The sequence below is a fragment of the Branchiostoma belcheri genome, unplaced genomic scaffold (genome assembly GCF_001625305.1).
Source record: "Branchiostoma belcheri isolate BF01 breed outbred unplaced genomic scaffold, Haploidv18h27 scaffold3, whole genome shotgun sequence".
Lineage (NCBI taxonomy): Eukaryota > Metazoa > Chordata > Leptocardii > Amphioxiformes > Branchiostomatidae > Branchiostoma > Branchiostoma belcheri.
Window position 1 is genome coordinate 7,069,898 of NW_017803909.1, and position 17,063 is coordinate 7,086,960.

At 40.6% G+C, this 17,063-nt stretch overlaps 1 protein-coding gene across 1 annotated transcript; it reads left to right on the forward strand.

Annotated features, from left to right (window-relative positions):
- Positions 1-1,865: 1,865 nt before the first annotated feature.
- Positions 1,866-16,821, forward strand: LOC109473484 (prokineticin receptor 2-like). Its single transcript, XM_019773345.1, has 3 exons — positions 1,866-2,517; positions 13,019-13,216; positions 16,229-16,821. Exons 1-3 carry the CDS (start codon positions 2,048-2,050, stop codon positions 16,668-16,670), a joined length of 1,110 nt encoding a protein of 369 aa, XP_019628904.1. The 5' UTR covers positions 1,866-2,047; the 3' UTR covers positions 16,671-16,821.
- The last annotated feature ends 242 nt before the right edge of the window (positions 16,822-17,063 follow it).

Here is a 17,063-nt window from a genome sequence, read left to right on the forward strand (position 1 = left end):
GATTTGACTAATGTAAATTTATTTTTGTTCAATATGATATGTTCTTGATTGTCTTACTTTATTGTTTAGATATTTAATTCGCCGTGTTAACTTTATATTATCTTGTACCTATTTTGAGTTAATTTGTTTGCTTGTCCCTTAATACATTGCAAGTTAAATGTAAATGTAATAAATGTATGTAAATAAGAGATCGTAAAATTAATAGGATTTGGGAGAGTCCACTAGACAAACTTTCAGGTTTCTTGGGCTCTCCAGCATATATTTGCTTGTATATAATTTCATTTTATACTGTTACTTTTTTATGTGCAAATTGACAATAAAAAAAAACAGTAAGGCGTTTGTCTAACATCTAAGCTCCTTCTTTACGTTCCATACAAGAGGACGTTTCTAACCTAAGCTAGGAACCGATTTTCACATGGGCAGAGTGAGGAAATCGGTTTTAAGTGCCTTTCTGAAGGACACAGCAGTGGGGCCTGCCATTTGTAACCAGAACCGTTGGATTGATCCTAACCGCATGACAAGACCGCTCTATATAGCTACCTCCTTTACATGGAACACGCTCAAGGCTGTGCCTAAGGGGGCGTTACAATTACGTTAAAAGCAGCGGAAACTGACAGAAACTGAATGAAGGAATCAACATAATACAGCTAGCACGTGGGCCGGACTCACGTTGACTGCCAGTCTTTTTTTCTTTCTTCCGAAGCCCTAGAGTAAAAATAGATGAGTCTGGGAAGCCGACCTGGGAGGCTGGCGACAGTCAGCGTGTGGTCAGGGTCGTTAGCACTGAACGAACAGACGGCAGTTGTTATCGGACTTTTAGGCCACAACGACTTGATTTTATGGATGACATCCGCGCGCGCATTGATTTTCGCCTGTTCTCAAAGAAAAAGATAAAAAAATCACGTCCTCCAAGGCTCTGATTTGGCTCTAGGCTCAGTAGTCCATGGTAGTTAGCGACAATGCAGAGCCGGTGGTATAACTCTGGAGGACGGCACCCAGGCTGCCGATCGAAGCTCCATGACTCAAGAACTCAGTACATACGTATAGTGCCAATTCATAAATTCAGCAATACGTCGCACTGTACTGCCGCAAATTACTAGTAACAATACCAACCATAGAAAATTGGAAAGCGCAAATAGCTGGATAGTCTATGTTTAAAACTTTAGTACAACAGTATCAACTGTCACTAGACTGAATTTAGACTGAAAAGACATATGGCAGATACTGTTGTTTAAAAATGTTTATATGAAATGAATCTTTATATTATTGCATATTCCTGTCCATATGCACATGTGACCATATGTGGTCTAGAGCATGTAAGACATAAGTACAGAACAGTTGACTCTAACAATGCTACAGTTAAACGCTAAATATCAAAATTCTATCTATTAAGATAACACTGTGTACTATTGTTTATCTGCTAATAACCATTGTTTCTTCTCTCATCTTAAAACACACAGTAACATATCTACAAACTTTATCTACTATATGTTCATTCTTGCATGACATTAGTTGTGTGGATATATAGATTAATGTGCCTATAGCTAGGTATTTAATACAAAGATGATGAGTTGTCAGGTGAGGTGCTCATTGATATCAGTAATTATGTGCTGGCGGTGCCGATGAAAAACCAGTTAATGTTCTAGTGTGTTGGGTCACAATCATTTCACTCCTGAAACCTACCAGTATTGTTCGACGAGATAAGGAAATCTTCGCCTAAAGGTTACGCTTGCGTCAGTTGTCATAAACAGACCGCCCCTAGCACGAGCCATGTCCATATTAGGCCAAGCATATCATATTCCCACGTTTATGCAAACAACTGTGTGACGCTAACAGCAATCCCATGAATCCTTCCAGATTTGCTGATCACCAAGCCGCGCGGAAGACTTGGCGGTACAGTCAACAACGCCGACCTAGAATACAGATTTAGCAACTCTTCCCTGTTGAGTAGGTACCATCAAACACGGTGTATCCTGTCAGATTAGCATTTCCGTCAGCCTCTCTGGACCAGAGGGGTTTTTGCCAGAGTCTAAGCAGCAGCGTCAGCATGGCTGAAGCCGCGAAAACCAACCTGACCATCAGCGAGATCTGGGACACGTACGGCGACTATGGCCCCGACATCGTCTCCATAAACGGGAAGAGCGAGGACAACTGCAGCTACAAGATCAGCGAAGACTACCTGGCCTACAACCGGGGGGACTCCCTCGCGGCCAGCATCTTCGTGGGCACCATCTACGTCGCGACGATCGTGACCTGCGGCATCGGCAACATCCTGCTCATGGCCACCATCGTCATGTACAAGAAGATGCGGACGGTGACCAACGCCCTGATCGCGAACCTCGCCTTCTCGGACTTCATCGTGTCCGTGGTGTGCGTCCCCTTCATCATCGACTATTACGTGGTCCGCGCCGAGAGGCCCTGGTTCTACGGAGACACCATCTGCGCCGTCATCAACTACCTGCGGATGGCGTCTCTCTACGTCTCCACCAACTCGCTGCTGCTCATCGCCGTACACAGGTGAGCCGCATTATGTTTTAATTGAATGAATGAAGACCTTTATTGTACATTTTTTGACAATCATATACATATACAAATACATATAACTGTTACATATGTACGTCTAATGTATTTTAGTCCTTTCAACTTCCTCTCGCTTCTCAGTAATTGTACACATGTATGAGGTTGTATGAGTAGTTGGATTCGGTTTATCAAAGGCTAACAGGAATACAAATTTTTCTTTACTTGTCAGGTATCTGAAGTGGGGAAATTTACTTAAAACATGTCCGAAAAGTATGCGTTTATTTTATCACTGTCATAAGCAACATTAGCCATTTCGTCACAAATTAATAATTTCCATCGGGAACTATGAACACTTCAGTAGCTGTAATGATTTCCTTCTCTAAAATGTTCGTGGCAATGGTCAGTCATTGATTCTGCCTGAGTGTATTCAAATGTGCTTTTTAAAAAATTCCTACGACGTAACAGGTCAAACGATACACATTTTTCAATCTATTCTTATATTGTTCAAAGACGTTCGATAGATTTCCCATGTGTACGTACAATGGGCAGCAACTCTTCTTTTCAATGAACAAATACTACAACCTGATGTCAGGTAGTGCCAAACATAAGTGTTTTTCTAAGACATTCAGGTCAGGCGTGCACGCTCTTAATTTATTTTCGTCATCATGGGTAAGACCTTTTCAAGTCACGAAGATATCTAGGTCAGGCATGCAGCTTTCTTAAGTAATTCAGTGCACGTTTTTAATTATTCATTACAACCATGGGTCAGGAATTTTCAAATTTCTGATTAACATATGAGGTATATATAACCAGGAAACTAGGTCAGGTAGCGGTCCATATTGCCGACCTGTATAGAGCTTTTAAATCTCTAAGGCTCAGACAGTCAGATAATTAGCTTCAGTATGGATAGGCTTGGAGGACGTTTTGTCTGGTCCAAAGTCCTTTAGTTGGTGCGTACCGCGTACAGGGAACACTAAATAATGCTGTTGACCTTACATAAATGCTAGTGCGTGGGCAGGGTATGGCCTTTATTATGGCTTCACAACTATGTGATGAAGACATATTGTTATGGCTTCACCACTATGTGGTAAAGACATATTGTTTTTCCTCTCCTCTTTCTCCTCATGCCATTTCTTTAAATTGATTCAACACCTTCATTTCTGGGCCAAATAATATTGAAATTTGGCATGGAGGTAGAGTGGTGATGTTTTTGCAATCAATATAAAAGATTAGAAAGTTTGTTGCAAATAAATGCATTGTTATTGCTGGATTGTATCATTTTGCAGGCTTGAAATTGCAATCAATATAAAACATTAGAAAGTTTATTGCTTATACATGCGTTGTTATTGCTAGATTATATAGTTTTGCAGGATTGAAATTGCACTCAATGTAAAACAATTAGAACGTTTATTGCAAATACAATTGCTGGATATTATTTATAATATTGTTTATAATATTGCTGGATTGTATCGTTTTGCAGGCTTGAAATTGCAATCAATATAAAACATTAGAAAGTTTATTGCAAATGCATGCTTTGTTATTGCTGGATTGTATCGTTTATAAGGCTTGAAATTGCAATCAATGTAAAATAAATAGAAAGTGTATTGCAAATACATGCCCGAGGGCTAATTGCAGGTACAAACAACACGTATGAAGAAAAGAAAATATGTACAATGGTATGAGAGACTACGTCTAACATTACACTACATTCTACAACATACGTGATACTAATTTTGCTGGGTTGGACTTCTTCTTCTGAGGCAGTGGAAGACGAATCTACCCACTTCATCTACATGTATAATATGTGGGTTCTCTGATTTAAGTAGTAAAATTGTTTTCTCGTGGTAGGGGATAGTGGGAACGTAATGGAGAATTTTGGACACGACGGTAAATAATTGTTTCCTGAGATCGTCATAAGGACACTATCTTGCTGATGTGATTCGAAACAAAAACAGTGATGATTGTATCGAATCAAATTATATTCTCAGCAAAAAAATAATCCGACAGAAAAATAGCAGAGAGACTTAACCATAATCTTCACATCATGACAGGAAGCCATGGAAAATTGGGTCCTAGTAATGTGCATTTTATTTCCGGAGACCGTGTTGCACCGCTGGGTTTCAGTGTCGTTTATAGAGAAAAACATGTTACTGGACGTTAACCATTACATCCAGCACTATCACGTAGGGAATGACCTTTATCTCTGATACACACATGTCGAAACCGCTAAAACCACCTCAATGGCACTCACCAATCCAACCAATACCTAGTGGCAGTAAGATCAAGAATGATGCCTCCAGACGAAAAGGATTTCACTTTTTTTAACCGCCCAAATCCCCATCGCCATATACGAGATCCCAGAAGATTTTTTTACTGTCTGCCTTGCAGAATTATGAACTCAAAGATACGCCGTTTACTAAGACAATCGTCTTCTGGTAATGTTTCCTCACTCCTGGAAAGGCAGTACATATACATCTTCTGCACGAGATTTTTTACTACTGATAACGATATTTTTATGGCGTTTTCGTCAATGATCAGTGACTAGAAAAGTGCCATGAGACCAATATCAAGAATAATGCCTCCAGACGAAAAGGATTTCACTTTTTTTAACCGCCCAAATCCCCATCGCCATATACGAGATCCCAGATGTTTCCCAGAGTTTCCCCACGAGATTGTCTTCTGGTAATGTTTTCCTCTTTCCTGGAAAGGCAGTACATATACATCTTCTGCACGAGATTTGTACTATTGATAACGATATTTGTTTTGGCTTTTTAGTCAATGATCAGTGACTAGAAAAGTGCCATGAGACCAATATCAAGAATAATACCTCCAGACGAAAAGGATTTCACTTTTTTTAACCACCCAAATCCTTATCGCCATATAACGAGATCCCGGAGGATTTTTACTGTCTGCCTTTCAGAATTATGAGCTCAAAGCTACGACGTTTACTAAGACAATGGGCTTCTGGTAATGTCTTCCTCACTCCTGGAAAGGCAGTACATTTACATCTTCTGCACGAGATTTGTACAAAGCTACGCCGTTTCCAACTATAAAAGTCTTCTGGTAATGTCTTCCTCACTCCTGGAAAGGCAGTACATATACATCTTCTGCACGAGATTTGCACTCTTGATAACGACATTTTTCTGGCTTTTTCATCAATGATCAATTTCAACCATGAGACCAATATCAAGAATAATACTCCAGACGAAAGGGATTTCACTTTTTTTAACCGCCCGAATCCCTATCGCCATATACGAGATCCCAGATGATTTTTACTGTCTGCCTTGCAGAATTATGAGCTCAAAGATACGCCGTTTACTAAGACAATCGTCTTCTGGTAATGTTTCCTCACTCCTGGAAAGGCAGTACATATACATCTTCTGCAGGAGATTTGTACTATTGATAACGATATTTTTCTGGCGTTTTCATCAATGATCAGTTACCAGAAAAGTGCCAGGAGACCAATATCAAGAATAATACCTCCAGACGAAAAGGATTTCACTTTTTTAAACCACCCAAATCCCCATCGCCATATACGAGATCCCAGAAGATTTTTTTACCTGTCTGCCTTGCAGAATTATGAGCTCAAAGCTACGACGTTTACTAAGACAATGGGCTTCTGGTAATGTTTTCCTCACTCCTGGAAAGGCAGAACATATACATCTTCTCTACGAGATTTTTACTATCGATAACGATATTTTTCTGGCCTTTTCATCAATGATCAGTGACTAGAAACCATGAGACCAATATCAAGAATAATACCTCCAGACGAAAAGGATTTCACTTTTTTTAGCCGCCGAAATCCTCATCGCTATATACAAGATTCCAGAGGATTTTTACTGTCTGCCTTTCAGAATTATGAGCTCAAAGATACGCCGTTTACTAAGGCAATCGTCTTCTGGTAATGTTTCCTCACTCCTGGAAAGGTAGTACATATACATCTTCTGCAGGAGATTTGTACTATTGCTAACGATATTTTTCTGGCGTTTGCGTCAATGATCAGTGACTAGAAAAGTGCCATGAGACCAATATCAAGAATAATACCTCCAGACGAAAAGGATTTCACTTTTTTTAACCGCCCAAATCCACATCGCCATATACGAGATCCAAGAGGATTTTTACTGTCTGTCATGGAGAATTATGAGCTCAAAGCTACGACGTTTACTACGACAATGGGCTTCTGGTAATGTTTTCCTCTTTCCTGGAAAGGCAGTACATATACATCTTCTGCACGAGATTTGTACTATTGCTAACGATATTTTTCTGGCGTTTGCGTCAATGATCAGTGACTAGAAAAGTGCCATGAGACCAATATCAAGAATAATACCTCCAGACGAAAAGGATTTCACTTTTTTTAACCGCCCAAATCCACATCGCCATATACGAGATCCCAGAGGATTTTTACTGTCTGCCTTGCAAAATTATGAGCTCAAAGTTATGCCGTTTCCTACTAGATTGTCTTCTGGTAATGTTTTCCTCACTCCTGGAAAGGTAGTACATATACATCTTCTGCACGAGATTTGCACTATTGATAACGATATTTTTCTGGCTTTTTAGTCAATAATCAGTTACCAGAAAAGTGTCATTTTGTACTGTCTGCCTTGCAGAATTATGGGCTGAAAGCTACGCCGTTTCCAACTATAAAAGTCTTCTGGTAATGTTTTCCTCACTCTTGGAAAAGTAGTATGCATCTTTTGCACGAGATTTGTACTATTGATAACGATATTTTTATGGCGTTTTCGTCAATGATCAGTGACTAGAAAAGTACCATGAGACCAATATCAAGAATAATACCTCCAGACGAAAAGGATTTCACTTTTTTAAACCGCCCAAATCCACATCGCCATATACGAGATCCAAGAGGATTTTTACTGTCTGTCATGGAGAATTATGAGCTCAAAGCTACGCCGTTTACTAAGGCAATCGTCTTCTGGTAATGTTTTCCTCACTCCTGGAAACGTAGTACATATACATCTTCTGCAGGAGATTTGTACTATTGATAACGATATTTTTATGGCGTTTTCGTCAATGATCAGTGACTAGAAAAGTACCATGAAACCAATATCAAGAATAATGCCTCCAGACGAAAAGGATTTCACTTTTTTTAACCACCCAAATCCCCATCGCCATATACGAGATCCCAGAGAATTTTTTACTGTCTGCCATGGAGAATTATGAGCTCAAAGTTATGTCGTTTCCTACTAGTTTGTCTTCTGGTAATGTTTTCCTCACTCCTGGAAAGGTAGTACATATACATCTTCTGTACGAGATTCGTACTATTGATAACGATATTTTTCTGGCTTTTTAGTCAATAATCAGTTACCAGAAAAGTGACATTTTTACTGTCTGCCTTGCAGAATTATTAGCTCAAAGCTACGCCGTTTCCTACGATAAAAGTCTTCTGGTAATGTCTTCCTCACTCCTGGAAAGGTGGTATATATATTCTGCAGGAGATTTGTACTATTGATAACGATATCTTTCTGGCGTTTTCGTCAATGATCAGTGACTAGAAAAGTACCATGAGACTTTGAATCGATATTAATAATATATGGCCGTCTGGAGGGAGAGATTACAAGGTGAGATGATGACTGTGCTCTGCGTCTCTTGCCGATAGCACGAACTCAAGTTGGGGACTGATATCGGTGAAAGTATCAGCAGAACTGTTTTCCTGGAACCGATAAACAGCCTCAAACTGCAGCACAGTAGGTTCGTATTATTATGAAAGCTATTTGTACTGTGTTGGTAGTTATCATAGTGCCAGGGAGTTTATTCATTAGTAGATTCGTATGTAATCGATAAGTGTGGTGGGTTCTTTAACGAGCTAGTGGTGTGGCTCTCCTCAACACGGGACCTGTGGTTTACCGTCCCCAATGAAATACTGCATCACCCCAAAAAAGTGCATATCTTGATTCAGTAAGTAGACCGAAATTCGAACCCGCAACCGTGCGGCCCAGCTACATGAAAATCATACACAAGCCTGCGACATGACTTAATCGTATGTAATGAGGGGTGTATATGTTTACGCAGAAGATGTCGCTTATGAAATAACTTTATTGCGCAACAATTGTACAGTGTACAAAGTATGGCATCTACTAACTTAACATGTACGCGTTGTGTTATGACATGACATTACTTAGGCCATGTTGATTTGATTATATGGATGACATCCTCCGGGAGCCCAAAAACTGATGCGCGCGTGCGAATAAAAAAAAAGTTTTGCAAAAAAAAAGTTCTTTTCATTATGAAATCTACGTGGTCATGAGGGTTGAGCAAATGGCACAGAATATGGTTTGGCGAATAATCTAGTCTTCAAGTTCATTTCTTTACAATTTCGTCTTTTTTCGTTTGATTTTGGCATTCTACGACATTGGTATAGTTTTTATTAATTTTTTTGTAACTTATGGTATATTTTTGCTCATTTTGCAACTGTTTTGTACGTTTGTACTGTTTTTGGCATTCTACGACATTGGTATAGTTTTTATTAATTTTTTTGTAACTTATGGTATATTTTTGCTCATTTTGCAACTGTTTTGTACGATTTACAGTATGGTTGAAAACTTTTTCTTTTTGGAAACGGCCGAAAATTCATGCGCGCGCGGATGTCATCCATAACAAATCAACATGGCCTTACACAGCAGGCACGCGCGTATTACATATTCAACCTTTACAGTTGTTGCTCGAAACTACCTTCACCTTTTCATTAGTAGCCGGCTGTCCTTCCCGCTGTATGTTTCCATTATTCACACACGCCGATCATCATTTAATTCCCTGTCATATGTACGTATTAAAGGCGTGTAGAGAATGATGATAGAGTGAATACCCCAGCCTTAAGAGCGAGGTGAGAAACACTCGAGTGACTCGTATATTGGTTTTACAGTGAACTGCTACCCACGGGAGCTATTGACTAATAACAATCTATATTTGCACATTCATGTCCCCAGGCTAACTTTAAGAAATGTACAAGTAATCCATCATAGTGAACTTAGGACAGGAGAAATTGAACAAAGGTTACGCTTCCGCTATTGGAGGTTATATAATCATTACATACATTAAAGGATGAGACACGACTACCATGTAGCAAACGACTTTTGCCATGTAGCGAAAAGGCCGTGTAGAGAAAAGTTTCTGCCATGTAGCCAGCAAACTTCTGCCATGTAGCGAAGGGTCTTGTACCATGTAGTAAACGACTTCTGCCATGTGACGAAAAGACTTCTTTCATGTAACGTAAATTCCTCTACCATATAGCGAAAGGACTACTGCCATATAATGTAAAAACTTCTGCCATGTACATGTAGCAAAAACACTTCTACAATGTAGCGAAAAGACTTCTGCCGTGTAGCAAAAAGCCTTATCATGTAACCAGAAGACTTATGCCATGTAGCAAAAGGACTTCTACATGTACCATGTTGCCAAAAGACTTCTGCCATGTAGCGAAAAGACTTCTACCATGGAGCTAAAAGACCTGCCATGTACCCAAAAGACTTCTACCATGTAGCCAAGGGACTCCTCCCATGTAGCAAAATGACTTCTGCCATGTTGCAAAAAAAACAACTTCTAACGATGTAGCCAAAAGAATTCTGCCATGTAGCTAAAAGACTTCTGCGATGTAGCCAAAGACGTCTGCCATGTAGCCAAAAGAATTCTGACATGTAGCCAGAAGACTTCTAACATGTAGCGAAAAGGCTTCAGCCAAAATTTCCTCTACCATGTAGCGGAATTAGGGGTATTCCCCGATGATGTAAGGAAAATAATTCTACAATGTACCAAAACGACGACTGTAGCAATGTGGCAAAAAATCCGTTGCAATGATGATTATGCTACAAGCATGACAATTTGTTATCAAATCTAAATGTAGGTTTAAAATTATTTTGTCTCAGACAAAATACTTTTAAAAGCACGAAAGCCAAAGTAGTACATAACTTGTACACTACCTCTGTGGCACACGCCTTAGCGAAAATACACTGCTCCGTCAGGCTTTACACTTCTTTGAACATATCTTTACCTGATAGATATGCTGATCCCAAGGAATGGATGAATTGCCAGGGCACACAGCAAGATAGATCGTAGGGCTATCATGTTGTTTGGGGCATGGTTCAATTACCTCTAGGGTTTGACGCGATAAGATCTAGGTGTAACTTCTATCCTCTCTGAAGTGGGAAAAATGCAATAGTTTCGCACTTCAGCTGTAAAAGTGATGATGGCCTCTGGCCAGCGAGCATTTCTCGCTCACACCTCCCTTTGCTGAATGTAATAGTTTACAAAAGGTCGATCGTGCTTCGTGCAAAAACTACGTGTTCATTGATTTTACAATACGCCCTGCAGAACTACGTACAGTGTAAGTGTTTGTACCCAAGAGGCCCATTGCATTGTAGACGGGCTGAGCACCATGTATTCGTTTGCTGCCTCACCAATATTTGAATCACTGAAGCATGTCTATCGTCACTCATGACAGATATGCATATACTTCCTGTAACATCTTGTCTTACATACTTCGCCTAAGGGCAATTACGTTACACGAGGAATATTTCTAGCTGAGCTCAAGTTCGTAATTCATAGAATGCGTGCCGTAGTTTCAGCTCTTGTTGACGTGAGGGAATACAAGTGGCAGTTATTATTAAAGAACTCGGGATTGGGACAGGCTCTTTGAGTTAATGCTAATTGGCACGGTTATAGGCTGCTTCGAGGACTGTGAATCAACGTCGTTGAAGGAAGTCATGCCATGTCAAATTAGCTTCAGAATTGAAAAGACTTTTAATCACAACTAAGTACAGAGTGCTGGTTATACATTTGATAGAGACATCACAGAACACGGCTGTCGGTAAAGATAAGTTGCCTACCGGGAGTTCTAATCACATCGCATTGTCAATACTGTTATTTCCTCATTAGTTAATAATTGTAGGAAACTAAGCTGTCACGAAAAAGCAAAGGAATTACCCCCTTAACGTAATCCGGGATTAAGGGCAAGGTCTCATTATATGCTTGTTGTAATCCCAGTGATTTATCATTAGCGCCTGCAGCTAAGGGAATTATGACTTGATTATAATTAGGTTAATCATGAAGTGCAATGGTTAGATTTGAGTAGCATGCTTTTTAAAGGTAAAGCCACCACCGAGAGGAAAGCGTCAATGAGAACTAAGTGTGTCGCCGTTATTACGAGTAACTTTGGATGGCAGAATCTACCCAGCCTCTCCAATTCATTATGGCTTCACCACTATGTCGTGAAGACATATTGTTTTTCCTCATGTTTCTTCTCCTCCTCCTCCTCTTCTCCTTCTCCTCATTTTCCTGTCATTCCTTTAAATTGATTCAATTCCTTCATTTTTGGGCCAAATAACATAAAATTTGGCATGAAGGTAGAGTGGGTAAATACCCCCAGGCGGTTTTTTTTTTAATTGTTATGATACAGGCTTTTAGAATGGTTTTTATTTGAGCTTTTTGGCTGTGTTATAGAAAATGTATTATAGCAGTGTGTTACCATATTTAGGCTTAAGTCATCAGAATGTCATGCAGAGCAAGCAACCAATAGGCATGCAGCTTTCCTATATTTCTTCTTGCTGATTGGCTGTTGGGATTTGATTGGGTTAACTCAATTAACACCTCTACAAAGCCATGCCATGTTGACATTATGAACTGCATTCAAGTGTTTTGGTAGGTCAAGCTTTCTTTCTCCAGCATTGGAATGTGGGGCATAAACGCTTTTTTTATGTTGAAAATCAACAGTATGCACTATGCAATTTAGAAATCCTACCCAATAATGTAGGTATAGCTATCCAACTGTTGTCATTTCATACTATAGATATATCAATTTAAAGAATTGTTTTCCCTTGTATTTTTCCTTCTTTCCCTGCCATGTAGTAAAATGTGGTGAAGCCATCCGCTACATTTGCTCCAAATCAAATGTCGGCCTTTCTAGTTACCAGTATGTCTAAAAAGTAATCCTACAAATACTGTCGTCATTGACAAATGTCGCAACAGTATAGGCCCTGGAGGAAAGCAAAGTTGTATTTCTCGTACTGTACCCACACCCGTCTGGGCCATGGGGGTCTTACAAAAGTGACACCGTTCTGGTCTGGTTCACACTAAAGGGAATATTCAAACGTGGCGACGTGATTTGCTTGCAGAGCACGCCCGTACCTCGACTGTGCTTCCAAGAATCCGCTGCATCTCGCACGTAGGCAACTGGCTGCCGTGACTTTTAGCATTTAGTGTAGAAGGAAAACAGGAAGAACGCCATCAGATAACTACACTTGGATCCGCAAAACGTACCAAAGAGAGGAAGGATAATAATGGTCTTCTTTGACCCGTTTTTACACATTATGGCCTTTTGGTACTCTGGCTTCCCATAACGTACCTCCACTATATCTCCACTAAGTCAGCATTTACCGCATCCTAAGTATAGATCTTAGACGCACACAGATAACGTGACAAGACAAGACGCAGCACGCATATTAAGCAGTTGATAGCATCTTGAAAGTTTTCCCTATCTGGCTTACAACAGGTACAGGACGATGTTCACTCATCTGCCGAACCAAGACACCAGCGGGTCTCGGAAGTTCCTGGTGGTGCAGATCCTGCTGGTGTGGCTGGTGTCCCTCCTGCTGGCCGTGCCCGTCGCCGTCTACTCCCGAGCGTTCCCCTACACCACCACCGGATCCAACTTCTGCGGACAGATCTGGCCGACTCGACTGGAACCGATGTAAGCTATCAAAGATCATTTCTTCTCCGCCGAAAAAAAAAGTTACTCAAGCAACTGGATATGATTTTGGAAACGGTCAGGCGTTTCAGGTAGCAACCACTATGTGATATTTTACTTAGAGGATTACCTGATTTATACTATGATACAAACTGTAATATCTTGCTAACCACTCAAACTTATATTGTTGACACCAAACGGTTTGTACTTGATTGATTTATTATATAGCCTACTAAACATTTCTTTGTACTACTTAACGACCCATCCCACCCACTTGCTGTTCTCTGTTTTTTGTTATGTACTGTAATTGTATTCTATGTTTGGTGGTGAGGCTAAAATTAGCTATAGCTAGAGTACCTCATCACCATGTCTTGTATTGTCCATGTCGAATTTGCAAATAAAATAATAATAATAATAAAAAAACCACTACATTTCGTCGGTGACACTAGAAAACGTGTGCAGACAGGTGGTGGATGCTACCTGATGCAGCCAGTCTGACCGTTTCCAAAATCATATCCAGTTGCTTGAGTAACAGTAATCATATCCAGTTGCATGAGTAACTGTGTTTTTGCCGTATCTTATGTTCCTGGATGTCTAACCTTCACCGACGTACCATTTCTTATCGTTTTGTGTACATCATCCTGTTGGTTGTCCAACGTCTCCGATGTGTTCGTAACCAAAAAGAGCCTACAAAAGGAAGACTACAGAAAGTTTGCAGAAAGTTTTCCCTCAACATGTTTTAGGGAATGGGCTTTCCTTGGCCTTGTACAGTGATGCACTTCGTAACTACCGTTTCACAAATAGCCTGTAAAAGCAAGACTGCAGAAAGTTTTCACTCAAAATGTTTTAGGGAATTGGCTTTCCATGGCCTTCTACTACGATGCACTGCGTGCTAATGTGATATGTCATGAAGATTGCTGTTCCTGCATTTGGGACTTCTCTTCAAATTGCTGGTAATTACTTGTGCGAGGCAGCTATCGTCGCAAATTACACGTGTCGTTTATCTGTGTCTATTCACAGACGATAACATCTCATTGCCTATTCCAATTTCAAGGGCTAATCGCAGTCGCCCCCCAGTCGGCCTTAACTTAAGTGCCGTTGAGTGGTGTACTCGATGGTGTGATACATGCCGCCTCTATCGTCACTGTCTTAATCTAAAGATTTACATCTGACAACGTTTACGGTGTGAGATGTAAATCTCTCACACATCTCTGTGTGAGATGTAAACTACAAACCATAAAGAAAATCATTTTCTAGGCGCCGAAGTGGAGAATAAATTACAGTTTCCTGCTGCTCTGGGGCTAACGTTACCCGAGATGCACAGCGAAGGCCCAAAATAAGGGGAACACGGCTTTAGTCCTTGGTTAATATTTTTGAAAAAAAATAGTTTTCTACTTCAACATTCTGGTCCAGTTTGGACTCTTTTTTAACGGCATGGTTCAATACAAGGCCTATACGACCACTTCTCGATCGGCATTGAACTAGAAAATGAGAGAAACATGGCTATGTCAAGAGACGGCGGTGAACGTTTGATTTGAAAGCCTGTAGATTGCAGGTTGGTGGGAAACACTTGTCAGGGAGGGAATTGCAAAGCTTGGTCGTACGGGGAAAGAAACTGTCACTGTAAAATGATTTCGAACAAGGAATTTGGACGATGAAGTTGTGTGAGCTAGTGGAGAACCTAGTAGATCGCTTAAAAGTTCTGAGTGGTGGAACTAGTTGGGTGAGTTCTGCAGAGCAATGGCCATGAAAATATCTGTAAAAGAGAGATAGAGAGGCAACATTTCGTCTATGGGAAAGGGGGTCTAACTTGGAGGCCAGATGATAACCTATGGCCACGCAAATTCTCTTTTGTATGCGATCGAGAAGGTGCAGGCAATCGATTGTGGCACCAGCCCAGAGATGCGACTAGACAGAACAGGCGATGTTTGAACTTTCCTACTTTGGCCAAGTTCTGTTCATTTCACCAGTTTAGTGGGCGTAATGACATATCTGAGTGGTTAGGTCTGGCATGGCCAGAGAAATTGAGGTCAAAGCTAGGAGTTGTTTACTGTTGTCAGCTGCTCTCGAAAGTTGGGCCGGTTGAGTATCTTCTGTATCCTTTGTATATTTGGCAGACTCTTGTGACTTTCTTGTGCAGAAGAAGCTTTGATATTAAAATGTGGAAGACTACTTTTATGAGACATCGTTTCGGCATATTTACCTATAGCGTTCAATGACCAAACGTAATCGTTTCTGTGTATTCAACTATAGCCTTCAATGACTAAACGAAGGATCCTTCCTCTTGTTTAATCGATTCAGAGAAGTTGCCTGGCAATTTTAGCACTTCACGCAGTCATTTTCAATGGTTATCTACTGCAACACATGTACAATGATACGTAGTGTCGACATAAACTGCTCGTCATACATGTAATGATTTGGCGGCAATAAATGTTGTTATGGAAGATTACGTGCAATGAAAACTTTAACCTTTAACGTACTCTCATCATGTGATGCTTTAACTTCGGTCACTTAAATCACTTAACAAATTGAAAGAAATAAGGCCAATTTACAGAACTTGGTAGGCTCTATCTTTGATGTACATAACATGTCCGAACAATAACATTTTACTTAGAGGATCACCCGATTTACACCCAGATACAAACTATGACATTTTGACAATCACCCAAACTTACGTTATTGATACTAAACGGTTTGTATTAGATTTACGCCTACAAAACATGTTCTTCCTTACCATTAATTATCATTCATTACCATAATCACCGTGTTGCCATTTCCACCCATTTGCTGTTCACTGTTGTTTTGTCATATATTTTGTCGATAGCTGTATGTACCTGTATGTCTGGTGGTGAGGTTAAAATTAGCTACAGCTAGAGTACCTCACCACCATGTCCTGTATTATCCATGTCGAATTGCAAATAAAAAAAGACTGAGCGATTCAATCGAAAATTTCTGGTGAGTTGGAGAACAGTTTAATTTTCTTTATCAAAAGTAAAACATGTGGTTTCTCCCCAGGTACAAGGCATACTACATGCTGCTGTTCCTGCTGGAGTTCGTCCTGCCTGTGATCATCATGTGCTTCTGCTACATCCGCATCGCCCTGCACATCTGGTACCGCCCGCAGACGGGCCAGGCAGGGCACCTGCCGCCGGAGAGACAGCATCACCGGGAGAAGGTCATCCAACTGCTCATCGTCACCCTGCTGTGCTTCATCGTCTGCTGGCTGCCTTACCACGTCTACGCCATCGTCCGCGACTTCGCCCCGCACCTCCTCCTGGTCTCCCGCTACAACACCACCCTGTTCTTCATCGTGGAGGCTCTGGGCATGGCGCAGGGGATGGTCAACACCATCATCTACATCGGCATGAACAGCGCCGTCCGCCAGCACATGAAGCAGCTCTTCATCGACCTGAAGAACCGCCGCATCACGAACAACCCTCACAGCGGTCCGCATTGACTCGTACGGCACATCGTGACATTTGCAATCCTAGTCCTCTGCCAGAAGGCATGGCAGATGTGGAACATGCCGACGTGAGAGCCTCGACGCGAACTTTCAACTTGGAATGAATCAGAGCTGTAAAAATACTGGAAGAAAAGAAAGTATTCTTTTATAAATTTTAATATGTGAAGGCAAGAATCAGTGTAAATGCAGAGTTATAGACGATACTGTTGAAGATTATATATACAGAAATACACCGGTGACTACTCATACAATCTGGACCATGTAGCCACAGAAAACAAGAGAATAACCTGTTTATATCGATACATAGCACTTACACCAATATTAAGATATACATAACTATCATTCAAATATCATCACCGTCAGGAATCTCTGGCTTGCTCGCGCCAA